Below are 19,061 nucleotides of genomic sequence, written 5' to 3'. Positions count from 1 at the left end.
AGAGTGAATAAGCATCATGGGAAATGTAGTTCCAAAACATCTGGGGTGCCAAGGTTTGCCATCACTGCTCTAGGGTGTTGGAATAAAAAATATATATAATGTTTGGGGGTTCTAATTAGAGGGAAGAATATGGCAGTGAAAATAGTGAAAAATGACATTAGAATTGCTGTTTAACTTGTAATGCTTAACTTGTAATACCAACGGCCACCACCAGATGGCGCCAGCACACATCTGGTGGTAATAACTTGTTATACCAACGGCTCACCACCAGATGGCGCCAGCTAAATAAAAATAAAATTTTTTTTTTTTTGCTCCCCTCACTTCCACCCTGCCTGCGGGCCATTTATAACTGGTCCGCGGGCCGGTACTTTGAGACCACTGCTTTACATCTATGGTAGTTTTATGTAACTGCTTATCACTGAGCTCCTTTAGGGCTTGGTTACACCAGTGGGTGGTGACTTGTAGTTTTTTTTATATCATTGGCAGTGCGGTGTGAAATGGATATATCTTTCTTGTAATAGTTTCACGCTAGTTTGAGTGTATGGCTCCATTGCTACCCGGTTTTCTCGAATAAGAATTTGCAATACATGGGGGTGGACATATTTGTCTATAGACGTATGCATGTTCCTCCTTCACCTACAGCCTGCTGGTTGGAGAATGATTAGCCACATGTACATTGCTAGCTTGCTTCCGGGTTTTGGGTGCACATGTGCGTGCCTCTGTTGACCCATACTGTAATTGGACACAGAAATAGAAGAAATGGCTACACATCTATATGATCATCCAAGATCCCTTTTATTATGACATCCCAAAAGACACTACAGGAACAGAATGCCTGGTAGATTCGTTTCACACACTTCAGGTGCAGTTAATCATTACTTTTGTCAATGATTAAGCCAGGGCTCGACAAATCCCAGGCGCCAGGTCGCCATTGCGACTAGAAATTTCACCCTGGCGCCTGGGCTTTGATCAGTGACGGGTGCCTCTGCTACAGGGTGGGTTGCGGGGTCTTGGCCGTGAACATGATTAGCGGTGGAAGTTGGGATGGAGCAGGAAGAGAGCGGCACCGCAGCGGCTGACACAGCGGGAGGAATGAGTGCCCAGCAGAGTGAAGTCCAGCTGGGGATCCTCGGCGGTCTGTCATCCCCACTGCTGCTGTCGCCCTGCCCCAAGGTATTGCGGGAAGCGACTCAAGAACATCCAGAACCCGGATTCAGTGGTTTTCCAGCGCCAGAGCGCCCTGCTCCTCTGACTGTCTGAGAGGGGCTGAGCACGGGAGATGAGGGTCAGTGCCGTTGCCAGGCGTTGGGTGTGGGCCGCACCGGGTGACACCTGTAAGCAGCGACGCAGCGGCACCGCTCTCTAACACTACTAGTCGCACAGTCCTCGCCCCTACACAGCGGAGCAGACTGAAGCCGCCTTTCTCTCCTCTCTGTTTACAGAGGAGGAGGGGGTCCGAGGGACACACTCCGCTGGGCCTATCCACCGAATCCGGGTCCCGGATGTTCTTGTTTCGCTTCCCGCAATATCTTGGGGCAGGGCGACAGCAGCAGTGAGGATGACAGACCGCTGAGGATCCCCAGCTGGACTTCACTCTGCTGGCCACTCGTTCCTCCCACCGTGTCAGCCGCTGCTGTGCCTCTCTTCCTGCTCCATTCCGCGCTGTTCTGAGGTCTGTAAATGTTTTTTAATGTAGTCCAAATAGACATGTGCTGGGGGGGTGCTATGGGAGGTAAGAGGGGGGTCTGCATTAAGGGGGGGGCGGGTGCACTGAGTGGAGTCTGCATTGATGGGGGTCTGCACTGTGGGGGGTCTACATTGATGGGGGGATCTGCAATGATGGGGGGGGGGGCTGCACTGAGGGGGTTGACTGATGGGGGTCCTGCACTGATGGAGAGAGGGGTCTGCCCTGAGGGCGGGTGCACTGTGGGGGTCTACATTGATGGGGGGGGTGGTCTGCAATGATGGGGGCCTGCACTGATGGAGGGGGGTCTACAATGATGGATGGGGGTCTGCAATGACAGTGTCTGAACTTAGTGAGGGGGATCTATACTGCCGGACGGGGGTCTGAACTTAGTGGGGGGGATCTATACTGAGAGAGATGGGTCTGTAGTTGGTGGAGGGGGGACCATAGTTGGTGGAGGGGGGGCGAAACCAACCCTAGTAATGTCACCAAGACTGGCGCCTAACTTTTTTAGCTGGCTCCTAGATTCAAAGCAAATTTTGTCAAGCCCGGGATTAAGCGCACCTGAAGTGTGTGAAACATGTCTACCAGGCATTCTGTTCCTGTAGACCACAGGTGTCAAACACAAGGCCCACAGGCAGAATCCGGCCCTCCAGGCCATTTCATGTGGCCCTTGCACTTCTCCTGCAGCTGCAGGAGAGCTCCAGCCCTCCTCTGGTACTCCTCCAAACCCTTACTTTTTGCTTTCAAGCAATGCATTCGGCTTCTTCCCAGCAGCATAAGGAAAGGGTGTGCACTGTGATGTAAGGGTGAGTGGGGGTCTCATCTGGAGCAGAGTTCTCCTTGTTCAGTGTAATTGAACAGCAAAAGTTTGGTAGCAGACTTCAGCCAATGATGAGTTTACGCTATGCAAGCTTGGTGCTCTATTCTTTGAGTGATGACTGGTTGCCATGTGATTTTCGGACAAGTGTGAGCTGTGCATCTGAGTATATTGGTTTCGGACCAGCAATTAGACACAAAGGCAGCACGACTTTAAAGGCGACTCGGCAAAGCGATCTCAAGACGACTTGAGAGGCAACTTGCAAAATGACTTCTGTATTGAAGTCCAGGGCTGTGGAGTCGGTAGATAAATGTTCCGACTCCGACTCCTCAGTTTTATGTACTTCCGACTCCCCGACTCCGACTCCTCTGTGTATTAATATGCGAATGTATTTTATACATTCCTTGAGGGAAAGAAACGCAACCTACCACAGGACTACTGGCTGGGAAGCCAACAGTCTACTGTATTGCACAGTTTAAGCAAAAGACAAACACAATGAAAACAATCAAGTGGCTGGATAGTAGCAGCAGGCATAAACATCAGGAACAGGATCTTTACCAGTTCAAAAATACAAACCACATTATTTGGTTGTTTTAGAACAAAAACAAAGCTTATCTATAATGAACCAAAAACAAAATCTGAAAAACCTAGAAATGGTTTATATTAATCTTGAAATGTAGTTCTAGGCTTAGCAAATGCAAATCAATTCAATGTAGAGTTCTAAGGAAGAGAATTGCCTCTGCCAGATCCTCTTTCATAGAGGCTCTTAAGTCAGACTTTATTATTTTTAGGGCTGAAAATAATCTTTCGACACTGACTTGGGTGGGTGGCATTGCAGTAACTATTCTGGCCACATCACTAACGATCTCTGGATAAACAAGGATGGCTTCTTCAACAGTAAGTTTTGATGAGCGATCATACTTTTCAACTTCTTTTAGTGCTTTATAAAACTCCTGTTGAAATTTTTTTATTTGGACACTTACTGGTTCTCTAACATGCGTTCCCTGTAAAAGCAGAACACAACACTATGGAAAGTATAAGTATTGCAGCTCCTAATTGTGCGTTGCGTGCCATATAGTGAAGCACATGAAAAGCATGCTTCTTCACGGTCACTTAACGTGTTCGTTTTGCGGTTACGTGAGGCACTGCATGCATTGGTCTTTATTCTTACAGTAGAGAAGTCATTAATTATAACTTTTTGTGAATTGGGACATTTAAACTTGCTTTTTTTTTTTTTTTTTTTTAATTCCAATCTAAATTTAGTAGGAGTCGGTGCATTTTTTTCCGACTCCAGGTACCCAAAATTTCCTCCGACTCCTTGACTCCGACTCCACAGCCCTGTTGAAGTCAATGCAAGTTGCCCCCAAAGTCGTACAGGAACCTATTGCATCGCTCCTATTAGAACGGTTTCATTGAATAGAGCAGACCGCGACTTGTCAGGCGGCTTAGTTGCCTGACAGGTCGCCCCTGTGTGAACCGGCTCTTGCATAAAGCGTTTTGACTTCTCTCTGGTAAGCGCACATGTGGCTTGGTGCATAGAGCACCGGTGTTCACTTATGAACAAATCTAAAGGGCACATATTGTGGGAACAAGTCTTTTTGCACTGGTGAATCTTTGGAAAATGTTCTGATGCATGGACTTTTTTTTTCTTGTTCAATATATTTATATTTATTGAGTTTTACATGAAGAAAAAAAAACAAAAAGAAAAGCAAACAAAATGTAATAAGCAACATATTATGAGATGCATATACAGTAAGTAGAAACATGTCAATGCTTCCGTAACTCCATGCAACTCAAAACTAACAGGGGAGTAGGAAGAAAACTTCATGAGTAGCACATGGTTAAACAACAAATGAGAGGACCCAATAATGGGTCAGATATTTTGGTAAATTTCTGTAGAGCATGCCTCCTGACCACTCAACCACCCCAAATGGGACATGGACTTTTTTTTTATATATGTTTCACTTATGCATGGACTCTTTATGATGATACAATTTAATATAAAACAAAAAAATATAAGTATTGGATTATATTAACACCCGTGACTGCCTGCCTAATCATTTCTCCAGGTACTTGCAGAGCCTTCCACAACTCAAATTTCAGGATTCAGCAGGAATTGGTGGACATTTGAGCCATCAGCCTTCGCCAGATAAGGAGCACAGCGGGAAGTGGCATAGGGAAATTGGATGGGGATATCGGAGGTGACTCCATAGGTGGAGCAGATCCTACTTCTCTGCTCCTTTTTATCTAGCTTATTTGCCTCTTTAACAAAGTACACAATCTCGAAACCACCAGATTCTGCTGTGGTGTGCTCCTTTCACCACTTCCTTTTTACTCTACGCAATAATCTCTTAGGTTCACATCTGTTAGGATGGGAGGTGTTGTAGTTCTTTGTTTGGCTGTTAAACTGCTACCATGAGCAGGATGGAAAGTTTTTACTATGTAACCACGCCTTTTGAACGCCATTAAATTTTCCTTCTTATCTTTAGAGCTCACGTGTGTGTGTGTGTGTGTGTGTGTTTGTTTCCTTTTAATTTTCCTGGTTCTTTGAAGATTCTTCTGCTAAACTGCTACTGCTACTGTGCTAATGGAACCCCACTTTAATTTTTCTTCAGAGTCCCCCTTTTTTTTTTTTTGCTCTAAAACTAGCTTTATTTTAACCCTGCTTTTTAGTTGCAAGACGAGATCCCCACCACCCTCCTCGTGTAACCTACAGTAGATTTTCCATGTAGCTGCTGGCAAACCCTGACAAGTAAACCAATGTTTTTCATCATCTCAAAAACGTTTATAGGCAGTTAATTATTTTTGCACCTGCTATAGTATTTATACTAGATGTCTATGGCAATTTGTGCCAAGGGTAAAGTATCCAATTATGCCCCCGGCATAAACGTTCTTTTCCCTGTGCAATGTCATGCAAGTGATCAAAAACGGGCAGAATTATACTTACCTGCCAGGGGAGACACCATGATTACAAAGGTGGTTCTCCCAGGGCAAGGCTCGACCATTGCACTCCGGCTGTGCTGACCCCAGCCATTTCCCTAAATGCCGGAAACTCGGCTGCATCATTTGTGGTAGTGGGGGACTGCGTTCACTCTTAAAAAAAATAAATAAAAACAGGCAGGATTATCTAAAAAATGTGGTGATATTAAAGGTACGTTTTTTTTTTTTTTTTAATTGAATAAACATGTTCACTTGGAGCCAGTTCACACAGGGGCGACTCGTCTGGCGACTTAGCCGCCTGACAACTCGCACTCTGTTCTGTACTATGGAACCGTTCTAATTGGAGTGACTCAAGTCACTCCGACTTAGAAAAAGGTTCCTGTACGACTTTGGGACGTCTTGCATTGACTTCAATACAGAAGTAACTTTGCAAGTCGCCTCTAAAGTCGTGTGCAGATTGCCTTGTCGAGTCGCTCGGCAAGTCGTGCTGCCCTTGTGTGAACCGGCTCTTACCTGCTCTATGCAATGGTTTTGCACAGAGTAGTCCCGATCCTCCTCTTCTCGGGCCACCTGCCAATGTTTCACCACCTTGACCGGTCCCCCCCCCCCCCCCAAATAGCAAGCTGCTTGCTATGGAGGCGCTGGTGTGTGCTTGCTCCCGAGCCCCGATCTATGTGTATATAGGACAAATAGAGCATCGGCTCGTCCCCACCTCTCGCTTTTTTCATTGGCTCACTGGTTGTAATTGAGAGCAGTGGGAGTCGAGGCTCCCGTTAACGTCACTGGTTTGAGTGGGGGGGGGGGTCAGGTGCATATTAGGGGGTTTGTGGGGTGAGCAGCACACATAGAATGCATGAAGGTAAAAAATCGTCAAACTTTACAACGCCTTTTAGCCTCTTGCCGATAGACCATAGACAAAAAATGTCCCTAGTTGGAAGTGGTATACCAGGTGGAATACCAGGGTCATGGCTGCAGCAATATGCCATAATCCCTGTATTGTGTGGTTTTTTTATTTTTTTTCAACTAGCGATTCTCTAACTGATGCGTACTAGCACATTATAACTTTAACGGCCCAGGCCCCGATTTTTTTTTTTTTTTTGTTTGTTTTTTTGTTTTTTATGGATGCGGTTTACTACAGCTTTAAAGTGGCAAAATATTACATGTTGAAATGTTTTTGTATGTATGACAAGCGAAGTATTCTTTATGACGCTGTTTCGATAGAACGCTGCCAACAATCATATGACAGTAGTGACTACTCAAAGCTGCCAGTTGGGAAAATAAATGTTGTGTACTCTGCATTAGGTCTACTGCTCAGAGCTCATTTCTGCTAAACTGGTTTGACTACTTTATTAACTTAGAAGTAAAAATACAGTTTCATCCTGGGGAGTGTTGTCTGCTCTGGTCACTAGTATTTTTTTAATTACTAAGCTAGTTCAAACAGCAGTGGTGACATGTGATGTGAAAGAACACGGCATCCAGTTTGGCCTCCCCTAGCAATGCAAGCGAAAACATACGTGAGAAGCGCCCGCATATGTAAACGGTATTCAAACCACACGTGAGGTATCGCCGCGATCGTTAGAGCGAGAGCAATAATTCTAGCTCTAGATCTCCTCTGTAACTCAAAACATGCAACCTGTAGGATTTTTTAAATGTCGCCTATGGAGATTTTAAAGGGTAAAAGTTTGTCGGCATTCCACGAGCGGACGCAATTTTAAAGCGTGACATGTTGGGTATTAATTTACTCGGCGTAACATTATCTTTCACAATATATAAAAAAAAAAATTGATGACTTTACTGTTTGTCTTATTTTTTAATTAAAAAATAAGACAATTTTTTCCCAAAAAAGTGCGCTTGTAAGACCGCTGTGCAAATACGGCGTGACAAAGTATTGCAACGATCGCCATTTTATTGTCTAGAATAAAAAATATATATAATGTTTGGGGGTTCTAATTAGAGGGAAGGAGATGGCAGTGAAAATAGTGAAATAGAATTGCAGTTTAACTTGTAATGCCAATTTCCACCACCAGATGGCGCCAGCTCACAGAAGGACTTCACAAAGCCGCGGCCTCAATTACCGGCCGTCACGGGCGCACGGAGACGCAGGATCCTGTGCCTCTGTGCGCCCCCACCTCGCGATCGCGGCGGGTGGTAATTGAGGCCGCGGCCTCAATTACCGGGCGCCAGGTCACAATTTCTTGTCGCAATTGCGACCTGGCGCCCGGGGATTGTCGACGTATGTGTGTGTGTGTGTATGTATGTATGTGTGTGTGTGTGTGTGTGTGTGTATATATGTATATATGTATATATATATATATATATATATATATATATATATATATATATATATATATATATATATATATATATATATATATATATATATATATATAAAAATTAGGGTTGTACCGATACTGGTATCGGTGCCGATACTAAGCATTTGCAAGAGTATCTGTACTCGTGCAAATGCCCCGATACCAAAAACCGATACCTTCGGGCTCTGTACTTTCAGCTGTCAGCAGGAATTCCCTGTCAACAGCTGAAAAGTAAAGAAAAAATGCTGGCAATTACTGGTTGTTAAGGAACGGGGCCGACCGCTTCCTTAACAACCAATCACGTGTCCTTCTCTCCCCACCTCCTCCTCCCCTCTCACCAGCTATCAGCAGGCTCGGGACAGCATGTCTGTGGAAACTTCCTGCATTAGAGGTGAGCAAGCCCAGCTCCCCCCATTCCACTGTCTTCTTCCTTCTGCCGGGTGCAGCTCTCACATTTTAGCTCTGCTCATCGCACTGATCTGACTTTTTCCTGGCAGCTGCATGGCTCTGCACACAGTGAGGCTTCTCCCCATGCCCTGTGTGTCCGTACTTAGCCTGGTCCTCCCCCTCTCCAGCAAGCAGAGGCACAGACAGTGTGACACACGGCCAGCACCACTGCAGCAGGTCAGTGTTTGATCAGATTAGATTCACTGTTCTTTGCCAGTCATTTTTTGTTTTGTTATTTAAAACTATATAATTAGAATTTGACACAGCAGCGCAGCACATATATTGTATTTTTAGTGGGAAACATACACTGGGTGTTTGCACCAGCTGAATGTGTTCAATCATGTTTTTTTAAGTAGCAGCCATACATTTTGTTTTGTTTTATTTGAATAGAGAGCAGTAGCCAGGATTGTGACTCCCCTCCCCACTTTATCAGCCCTCCCTTTTTTTTTTTTCTCAGTTACCAGTCTGCCCTGCCACACTCTCCCAGTCTGCCCTGCCACCACACTCTCCCAGTCTGCCCTGCCACCACACTCTCCCAGTCTGCCCTGCCACCACACACTCCCAGTCTGCCCTGCCACCACACACACTCCCAGTCTGCCCTGCCACCACACACACTCCCAGTCTGCCCTGCCACCACACACACTCCCAGTCTGCCCTGCCACCACACACACTCCCAGTCTGCCCTGCCACCACACACACTCCCAGTCTGCCCTGCCACCACACACACTCCCAGTCTGCCCTGCCACCACACACACTCCAGTCTGCCCTGCCACCACACACACTCCCAGTCTGCCCTGCCACCACACACACTCCCAGTCTGCCCTGCCACCACACACACTCCCAGTCTGCCCTGCCACCACACACACTCCCAGTCTGCCCTGCCACCACACACACTCCCAGTCTGCCCTGCCACCACACACACACTCCCAGTCTGCCCTGCCACCACACACACACTCCCAGTCTGCCCTGCCACCACACACACACTCCCAGTCTGCCCTGCCACCACACACACACTCCCAGTCTGCCCTGCCACCACACACACACTCCCAGTCTGCCCTGCCACCACACACACACTCCCAGTCTGCCCTGCCACCACACACACACTCCCAGTCTGCCCTGCCACCACACACACACTCCCAGTCTGCCCTGCTACAGTCGACCAGTCAGCACATCTTCACCCCAGCCTCATCCAACTCCCCCAAACCACCCCTTTACCTTCTCTTCCCAGGTGATAGGTAATCGGTATCGGCGAGTACTTAAAAAAAAAAAGTATCGGTACTCGTACTCGGTGTCAAAAAAGTGGTATCGGGACAACCCTAATATATATATATATATATATATATATATATATATATATAAAAAAAATTTTTTTCTCACAACACACACGGTGTCCGCATGCAGTGTACTAAAAAGGAAATAAAATGCTAATAGACTACAACATCAGTGGGTTTATACTATTCTCATCACTTGGTAACTAACTTCGCCCATCATTAAATGTTATTTTGAAAATTGGGTATGCATCTCATGATGAAGTTCAGACAGATGTGTCTTTTCTTGTCTTAATAGCATGCTAATCATGTTCTTTAAAACCTGTGGATTGCCTTCCCTTGTGTGGTTTTCTTACTTCAGTGTAGTTAGTAGGAAAAGTAGTCTGTTCTGGGTATGTATTAAAATAAGAGCGCTGCTTCACATTTGCCCTCTTGCAACTTAAACTATACCGTACTTTGATAAAGAATTAAAGACAGACTTGGCTTACCATAGAAATTACTGACAAACCCAAAAAGTGTCTCGTTGCTATGGAAAATGCCATGAATTTTGTATACTCGTGTTGTGAACCTTTTTATTCAAAATTTCAATAAATGTGTATTGAACAAAAAATATTTTTTTGTTTTGTTTCCCTACTATCATACTATTTTTCACTTTGGAATTTTTTATATATGTGACCCCACCTAGTTTGTTACTACATATAGTCACATATAGCGAGACCTGTTGGATTACTTTTCAGGTTAGAAGTAGTGCCACCACCCCCCCATTCTCTTTTAATATATCGCCAGAGCTTTCCATGGGGAGCCATTGGGGGGCTGCAATTTTCTATACCCAAGCGCAGAATCTCCTATCTTTTACATAGTGGCACGTAATTGTTGAAGGAAAATGATAAATGATTTTCAATATTTTTTTTTTTTTTTTTACAGATGTGTGAATAGTGTGGCGTGCATTTGTATTCAGCCCCCCTGAGTCAATACTTTATAGAATCACCTTTCACGGCAATTAGTCTTTTTGAGGATGTCTCCAATAGCTTTGTACATTTGGAGTGACGTTTTTGCCCATTCTTCTTTGCAAAATAGCTCAAGCTCTGTCAGATTGGATGGAGCATGTCTGTGAACAGCAATTTTCAATCTTGCCACAGATTCTCATTTGGATTTAGGTCTGGACTTTGGCTGGACCATTCTAACACATGCATATGCTTTTGATGGAAACTCTGTAGCTCTGGCTGTATGTTTAGGCTTCTTGTCCTGCTGGAAGGCGAACCTTCACCCCAGTCAAGTCTTTTGCAAACTCCAACAGGGTTTCTTCTAAGATGGACCTGTATTTAGCTCCATCCATCTTACCATCAACTCTGGTCAGCTTCCATGTCCCTGCTTTAGAAAAGCATCCCCATAACATGATGCTTCCACCACCATGTTTCACAGTATGGATGGTGTGTTCAGGGTGATGTGCAGTGTTCGTTTTCTGCCACACATAGCGTTTTGCTTTTAGGTCAAGTTCATTCAATTTTGGTCTCATCTGATCAGAGCACCTTCTTCCACATTTTTGCTGTGTCCCTTACATGGTTTATCGCAAACAGGACTTCTTATATCTTTCTTTAAACAATTGCTTTTTTTTTTTTTTTGCCGCTCTTCCATAAAGGCCAAATTTGAGAAGTGCACGACTAATAGTTGTCCTGTGGACAGATTCTCTCACCTGAGCTGTGGATCTCTGCAGTTCCTCCAGAGTTACCATGTGCCTCTTGGCGGCTTCTCTGATGCTTTCCTGGGCCAGCCTATCACTTTAGGTGGACGCCCATGTCTTTGTAGGTTTGCAGTTGTGCCATACTCTGTCAATTTTTGTCTAATAGATTAAACAGTGCTCCGTGAGATTTTCAAAGCTTGGGATATTTTTTTAAAACCTAACCTGCTTTTAACTTTTCTACAACTTTATCCCTGACCTGTCTGGTGTGTTCATTGGCCTTCATGATGCTGTTTGTTCACTAAGGTTCTCTGAGGTCTTCGTAGAACAACTGTTATTATACTGAGATTAAATTACACACAGGTGGTATTGACAAATTTAGAGGACTTCTGAAGGTGAATTTATTCCACTAGGTTTTAGTTGGGGGCATCAAAGTAAAGGGACCGGTTATAATTTCCCCCCCACGTCACAATTATGTGCCACTTTGTGTTGGTCTGTCACATAATCCCAATAAAATACATTTAAGCTTTTTGGTTGCAACACTACAAAATGTGGAAAATTTCAAGGCACTGTAGATATACGTCATCCAGCCTGTTTGGTGTTAGGGGTGCACATGCACTGGAAATTGTGTGACTTTAAAGTTGCGCAAGTGTGAAATGAAGTCGTAAATGAGATGAATTTCTAACAAGTAGAATTACCAGCCCCCTTGTGATAGAAAAATAATGAAAGTTTAAAAAGTTTTTAAGGCAGACCCGAGCGGACCATCTATTCTCTATGGAGCGGCGGATGTCTACAGGCATGTGTCGGCTGACATCCGATCCTGTCGCCTAAAAACAGACGAATGGGGATCTGTTACCCATCCATCCGGCGGATTGGATGACAGTCGCATGGAAACGTACAGGCAGGCCATTTCCACTCGACAGCCCATGGAGCAGGCTGTGCCTGCTCTGCAGCAGACACGGACCTGTCATTTCTTTTGCTAAGTGGGGGTCAGCGGAGAGATCCCCTGCTGAGTGGGCGGGTCTGCTGGCGGACTCGGCCAGTGTGAAAGGGGACTTAAGGATTAAATATATGGAGGTTTTTTTCTATTTATTTTGTTTAGTTATTTTTTTTTTTTCTTCTATTGGTTGACCTAGATGCACTTTTTAATCTTGTTCAACTTAACTATGTAAGTAGCACAAATATTGTGTAGCATAAAAAATTGATTTTCTGCATTAAGAAAATATACAATACTTTTTACATGTTTTTTTTTTTCTATTGAAAAGCCTGTGGCGTACAAAACACAACCTCAAAAACTCCACCCGGTGCAGAAAACAATATGCACACACATAGAGTGTTCACAAAAACGTGCAGACGGGTGCAAGCGTCAAATGGTCCTCCGTAAGAAGGACCCAACCCTGATCCCCTGGGGTGTTAGGCTCCTGGCAGGGACTGAGATAATCTGTGGTCCATGCAGCCGAAGCCGTCACGGACCCAACTTCCTTGGAGGGTCTGCCGAAACGCAACCCTCCCAGGTGGGGCTCCCCTGAAGGGAGACCCCATGAGAGCAGGTGAACTAAGCCAGAAGGCCATGTCCACCCACTCCCAAGACGTTCAGGGGTGGCCCGAGGACCGGCACCCTACTAATCGCACATAAAGTGTACATAACAAAAAAAAGACAAAGTGACACACGGGGTAAAATAAAAAAGAAAGTGGGGGAGAAGGAAGATGGGAGAGTGAGTGTAAAGTGACCATTTCCGGCCAGGAAACAAAAATTCCTCTGGTCCCAGCCAAATGGCCCGGCCTTGGAGGCAGGTGGTAAAGTGTGGAGTAGTGGCCCTGGTGCCATACGAATAAGTGCCCTCTCAAACACTAGTGCAATGTATGGCACCCCTGGACTGCCACTCCAGGGGCACTATCTCAACAGGCTTTTCAACGGACCCTGACCCCCGGCCCAGACCAGCAGCACCCTTCCCAGCCAGGAAGGTAGGAGCTCTGAGAGATTGGGGAGAGCCCACGCCAATAGGCTGCTCCCACTACTCCCATCACTCCCACCTAACCCCATTCGGGAAATACTAACCGCTCCCCCCAAGGGGAAGGGGGAGCAAGTGTTCTCTCCCGAACAACTGACCGGGGCAGGCACCACAAAATCCAGGCCAGAGGCCAGGGGCCTGGCCCCTCAGCTTTCGACCTCCCGTTTCACCGTCCAAATCGGAAGGCTTCCACCTCCACTGATAAGAACAGATACTACACTTGGCCAAAAGGCCGAGAAGCGATAATACTTTTTTACATGTACGGTATGAAAAAAAAAAAAAAAGCCCCTCAGTCAGCGACAGGTTTAAGCAACTTGCATATTTTAATGCACCTAATCAAGTTATTGAGACTGTTCTTGAAAGCATTTTCTATAGATTTTTTTTTTTTCTTTGCTGTTTTTAGACACACGTGGGAAGCAGTAGATGGAACGTTGCACTACAAAATCAACGTCTGTGAAAACCTGAAAGCCAGCGATTGTGGAGGGGCAGCAAGTTTGGTTTGTGCTCATGATACAAGCAAGAATACTTCTCAACCAGTCGGTAAGACTTGTTAATATTTGATTTCTGTTTTTGCTACTAGCCCTCATTCTACGTACCTTTTTTATGTTGTACTCTTATGCCTCTTACACACGATCCGATTATCGGATAGATCGATTGATAATCTGATCGTTAGTACACAGCTTTCAGCCGATCACGACAGTCCGTCCAACAAAATCCGAAGGAACAAACACGAAAACTTTGCTCAGACGACAGCCCATCATACAACAATCCAATCAGTACAGTATGCGTCCGATAAAAATCGATAAGACGAACACCACGCATGATCAGAAACACGAAAATAAACCAGGACAAGGGGCTCACACGTATTTGACATTTCAGATACATAACTACACACTGGAACGTTTTCCAGAAAAGTACGACAAAAAAAAATCGTACTTTTCGTAGAGCACATTTTGCACTGTTGTATTCGATATTAGTTTTATGCAACAAAATGCGAACGATACGTTGTACGATAATTGGAATCGGGTGTACGAGGCATTTCTATTTTCCTTTGTGAAGTGGGTTTGAAAAAAGAGATAAAAATACGCTTTTAACTTTCCTTAATTCTCTTAATTGCTGACTACGGGTTTTTTTAAAGTGAAAATGCTAGTTGAATGGCTGCGGGAGGTTGCAGATTCAGGCTTCTAACAATAGCAGAGGAGGGAGGCACGACTGCAGAATGGAGAAGGGGCTGGTCTGTACAAATGGAGCTGTTTTAAAGCCATTGTTCTGTGTAAAGTGTGCAGGTTTTTTACCTTCATGTATTCTATGCATGAAAGTAAAAAAAAATCTTCAGTGTACACTTCCCCCTGCAGCCTGCCCTTTCTTGATCTCGATCCAGCAATTTGCACAAGAGCAGCAGCTCTTCTGGGTCTCTCCCTCCTTATTGGCTGAGACACAGCTGTGGGAGCCATTGGCTTCTGCTGCTGTCAATCACAGCCAGTGAAGAGGGAGCAGGGGGGGAGTGGACCACACTTTTTATGTCCCACAGACTCACACGGCAGCTCACGTGTGCCCCCAAGGCAAGCTTGCTCCTATGGGCAATCGATAAAGGGAAGGGGCCAGAAGTGCCAACTAGGGATCCGAGAAGAGGAGGATCAGGGCTGCTCTGTGCAAAACCATTGGACAGAGCTGTTAAAGTGATTATAAGGCTTAGTTTTTTTTTTTTTTATAAACATATACTTGCCTCCGCTGTGCAGTTAGTTTTGCACAGAGTGGCCCCGATCCTCAACTTCTGTGGTCCCCCGGCGGCGCTGGTAGCTCCTCCCTACATCGTAACCCCCTAGGACAGGGATTTGCAATTAGCGGACCTCCAGCTGTTGCAGAACTACAATTCCCAAGAGGCATAGCAAGACTGACAGCCACAAGCATATCACTCAGAGGCAGAGGCATGATGGGACTTGTAGTTTTGCAACAGCTGGAGGTCCGCTAATTGCATATCCCTGCCCTAGGAGAAACGCTCTCCTCCCGGTGGGGGTCACCTTACGGACGCGCCCCCGAGTCCAGAATTTGCATCCATAGACGCAGAATGCCGGACTCGGCCCGGCGCCAGCATCATTGGATTTGATTGACAGCAGCGGGAGTCAATGGCTGCGCTACTATCGATCTATCCAATCAAGAGCCAAGACGAGGGGGAAGAGCACGTCTCTGGCGTGGGAAATACGGAGCTCAGGTAGTATAACGGGGGGGGGGCTGGGATGCCGGTTAGTGAGTTTTTTTCACCTTAATGCATAGGATGCATTAAGGTGAAATAACATGAGGGTTTACAACCACTTTAAGTATGATGTGTGTATTTTGAGGAAATAAAATAAAAACCTTTTCGAATCACTTTAGGTTGGGCTTTTTTTGTGCCTAGAGTTCAGCTTTAACTTTTGGGTTGTTTAGTGCATTGAAATATATTTTGATTTGTCTTTCTTGTTTTTCACCAGGAAATGTACTTGTGCAAAGTGACAATAATGTGCTTGTGTATAACACTTCTGTGAGCTGTCCAAAGCCTGACCATACAGTCCAAAGTATCATTAACCTAGTGTGTGGGAAAACTCTAGTAAGTATGTTCTCCATGACTGTTTCTATTGTGTGGAACTTGTCCTTTTTTTAAAACTCTATAAAAAAAAAAAAAAAAAATACATTTGAAGTCATATGGTTATCAGACAAGAAATGATCAAAAAGCCATCAGCAGATTTCAGGTTACGGTGCAGAAAATGGAACAGCTACTTCACTGAACTTTGTATCTTCTACAACTTCTTTTTTTTTTTTCACACAGCTTGAGCTTTTTGCATCACTATTTGGAAGAATAGAGATGCAACTTGATATAAAAAAAATATGCATTCCACAGTTACTAAACACGGTTAATCGTGAAGAATCAAAATCACAATCCTTTTCCCTTCCCGATCTTCAAAACAGCATGTCACGGTCCTCTCTAAGTGCCCGTTCACACTACCGCGACTTGGGATCCGACTTGTGTCGCCCTACATGAGAAATTACATAAAGTGGCGGTACACATTACAGCGACCTGAAAGTCAGCACGACTTTGCAAGGCAACTTCAAGTCGCCTCCAGGACAGGCAACTTTGCCAGTGGCCTATCAAACAATAATCGGCTCTGTGGGAGGGATAGGGACCATATGGGAAAGTTGTGAAGCGGATCCATGATGAAATGTCACAAACTTTGGGTGACAGTGGCCACATATGCAACATTTTTTTAAATTCATATTTTTAGTAAAAAATACGCTAAAATGAATTTTGGTGCAATCACAGGCGAAGCACAATAACTATGGGGTACCCAAATTCTCCAAAGGCTTTAAAAGCTTGTACAAGCTAGTGTTAGTTGACCATAAATTATGGTCCGAGTATTATTGCTCTCACTCGAATATATTTGTGGCGATTAACTCTCATTGTTACAATTGTTTTTTTTGTACACTTAATTTACTTTTTAACTTTATTGCTCTCACAATGGGGCTAACACACTCCATATGTGATAGCCTGGGCAGGTAACCTTTCCTCTTTCTCGTGACATCAGGGGGTCTATTGGACCCCCAATGTCTTCCCTACCCTCCAGTGCAGCTAATCAAGCACAGATCGTGCAACAGTTGCCAAAGAATGACCGCTGTGAACCCAGAAGTGACTTGGTACACATTGCTCATTAGTTGCAAGAGGGATCGGAGAACAGATTTTCCCCAATCACCTCCTCCCAACAGTTACCTCCATTTACCATAGTTCCAGGCTTCCCAGAGGAACAGGAGAGCCCTGGAACCACCGCAGGTGTCATGTGGTACCTTTTTGTAGCCCTGCAAAAGTGATCTGGACTGCTCTAGAGCTACCTGGATTACTTCTTCCTTTAAAGCTGAGAGTTGGCTGTAAAAATTAACCCTGTGTACCTACCAGGTTTATAAATGTACCGTCATGTTTGCAGTGTTTTTTTTTTTTTTTTTTTTTTTTTTTTTGTGATCTGCCCTGAAAAGAATGTGCATACAATGTAAAGATGTAGTATTATCGGAGTTAAAGGGGTTGTAAAGGTTCATGTTTTTTCACCTTAATGCATCCTATGCATTAAGGTGAAAAAACATTTAACATTTACCATCCCCCAGCCCCCCGTTTTTACTTACCTGAGCCCTGGATTGTCCCGCGTCGCGAACAAGCTCGATCTTTGCCAGGGCTTCTTGGCTCTTAATTGGATAGATTGATGGCAGTGCAGTCATTGGCTCACTCTCCTGTCAATCAAGTCCAATGACACTGGTGCCGGGGGCGGGACTGAGTCATGCACTCAGCAGCTATTTCCCCCAAGTGTATCACACGGGAGCATACCCGCAAGGTAACCCCCCTCAGAGAGCTTCCCAAAGGCTATTTGGCTATTGCGGGGAGGAGCCGAGACAGGCGCTGTGATACCCCAGAACCGGATGATCGGGGCCACTCTGTGTAAAACAAACTGCACAGTGGAGTTAAGTATGATATGTATGTAATTAAAAAAAAAAATAATAATTTACAACCACTTTAATGTTTGTTTGCTTTCTCTGCAGGGAACCCCTGAATTTGTGAAATTTGAAGAGTGTGTACATTACTTTGAATGGAGAACATTCACTGCTTGCAAGAAGAACAAATTTAAACCTATCCAAGAGGTAAGGTGCTGGTTTAAGATGAAACAAACATCCTTTTTTTTGTGTTCATGCAAAGAACAATATAAACGATAATGAGAAATGCAATTAACGAACTGCTCTCTCTGTGCTTTTAATTAGTTTTGGATATAGCAAGATAGTTTCATCCATATGAAATTTGCATGTAAAAATTATAGCATTATGACCTTTAAACTGCATTATTTCAAGCTGTGTCTTCTTACATATACAGGGAGTGCAGAATTATTAGGCAAATGAGTATTTTGACCACATCATCCTCTTTATGCATGTTGTCTTACTCCAAGCTGTATAGGCTCAAAAGCCTACTACCAATTAAGCATATTAGGTGATGTGCATCTCTGTAATGAGAAGGGGTGTGGTCTAATGACATCAACACCCTATATCAGGTGTGCATAATTATTAGGCAACTTCCTTTCCTTTGGCAAAATGGGTCAAAAGAAGGACTTGACAGGCTCAGAAAAGTCAAAAATAGTGAGATATCTTGCAGAGGGATGCAGCACTCTTAAAATTGCAAAGCTTCTGATGCATGATCATCGAACAATCAATAGTTTCATTCAAAATAGTCAACAGGGTCGCAAGAAGCGTGTGGAAAAACCAAGGCGCAAAATAACTGCCCATGAACTGAGAAAAGTCAAGCGTGCAGCTGCCAAGATGCCACTTGCCACCAGTTTGGCCATATTTCAGAGCTGCAACATCACTGGAGTGCCCAAAAGCACAAGGTGTGCAATACTCAGAGACATGGCCAAGGTAAGAAAGGCTGAAAGACGACCACCACTGAACAAGACACACAAGCTGAAACGTCAAGACTGGGCCAAGAAATATCTCAAGACTGATTTTTCTAAGGTTTTATGGACTGATGAAATGAGAGTGAGTCTTGATGGGCCAGATGGATGGGCCCGTGGCTGTATTGGTAAAGGGCAGAGAGCTCCAGTCCGACTCAGACGCCAGCAAGGTGGAGGTGGAGTACTGGTTTGGGCTGGTATCATCAAAGATGAGCTTGTGGGGCCTTTTCGGGTTGAGGATGGAGTCAAGCTCAACTCCCAGTCCTACTGCCAGTTTCTGGGAGACACCTTCTTCAAGCAGTGGTACAGGAAGAAGCCTGCGTCCTTCAAGAAAAACATGATTTTCATGCAGGACAATGCTCCATCACACGCGTCCAAGTACTCCACATCGTGGCTGGCAAGAAAGGGTATAAAAGAAGAAAAACTAATGACATGGCCTCCTTGTTCACC

General features: G+C 44.7%; 1 protein-coding gene and 1 non-coding gene across 3 annotated transcripts in view; both read left to right on the top strand.

The window, feature by feature from the left end:
* Positions 1 to 19,061, top strand: part of IGF2R (insulin like growth factor 2 receptor) — a 274,566-nt gene that overhangs the window by 61,429 nt on the left and 194,076 nt on the right. For both annotated transcript variants that reach the window (XR_005748735.1, XM_040350930.1), the window contains exons 2-4: positions 13,565 to 13,701; positions 15,630 to 15,745; positions 17,716 to 17,814. Coding sequence is in view for 1 of the 2 variants with exons in the window: in XM_040350930.1 (XP_040206864.1) it covers positions 13,565 to 13,701; positions 15,630 to 15,745; positions 17,716 to 17,814 (352 nt within the window). In the remaining variant the exon portion in view is untranslated. The remainder of the gene's footprint in view (positions 1 to 13,564; positions 13,702 to 15,629; positions 15,746 to 17,715; positions 17,815 to 19,061) is intronic.
* Positions 5,444 to 5,601, top strand: LOC120938460. Its single transcript, XR_005749074.1, has one exon. It is a non-coding gene; the product is annotated as a U1 spliceosomal RNA (small nuclear RNA).

Source organism: Rana temporaria, chromosome 4 (genome assembly GCF_905171775.1).
Source record: "Rana temporaria chromosome 4, aRanTem1.1, whole genome shotgun sequence".
NCBI lineage: Eukaryota > Metazoa > Chordata > Amphibia > Anura > Ranidae > Rana > Rana temporaria.
The sequence above is the reverse complement of the archived record's forward strand: the minus strand, read 5'-3'. Positions and strand labels throughout refer to the sequence as shown.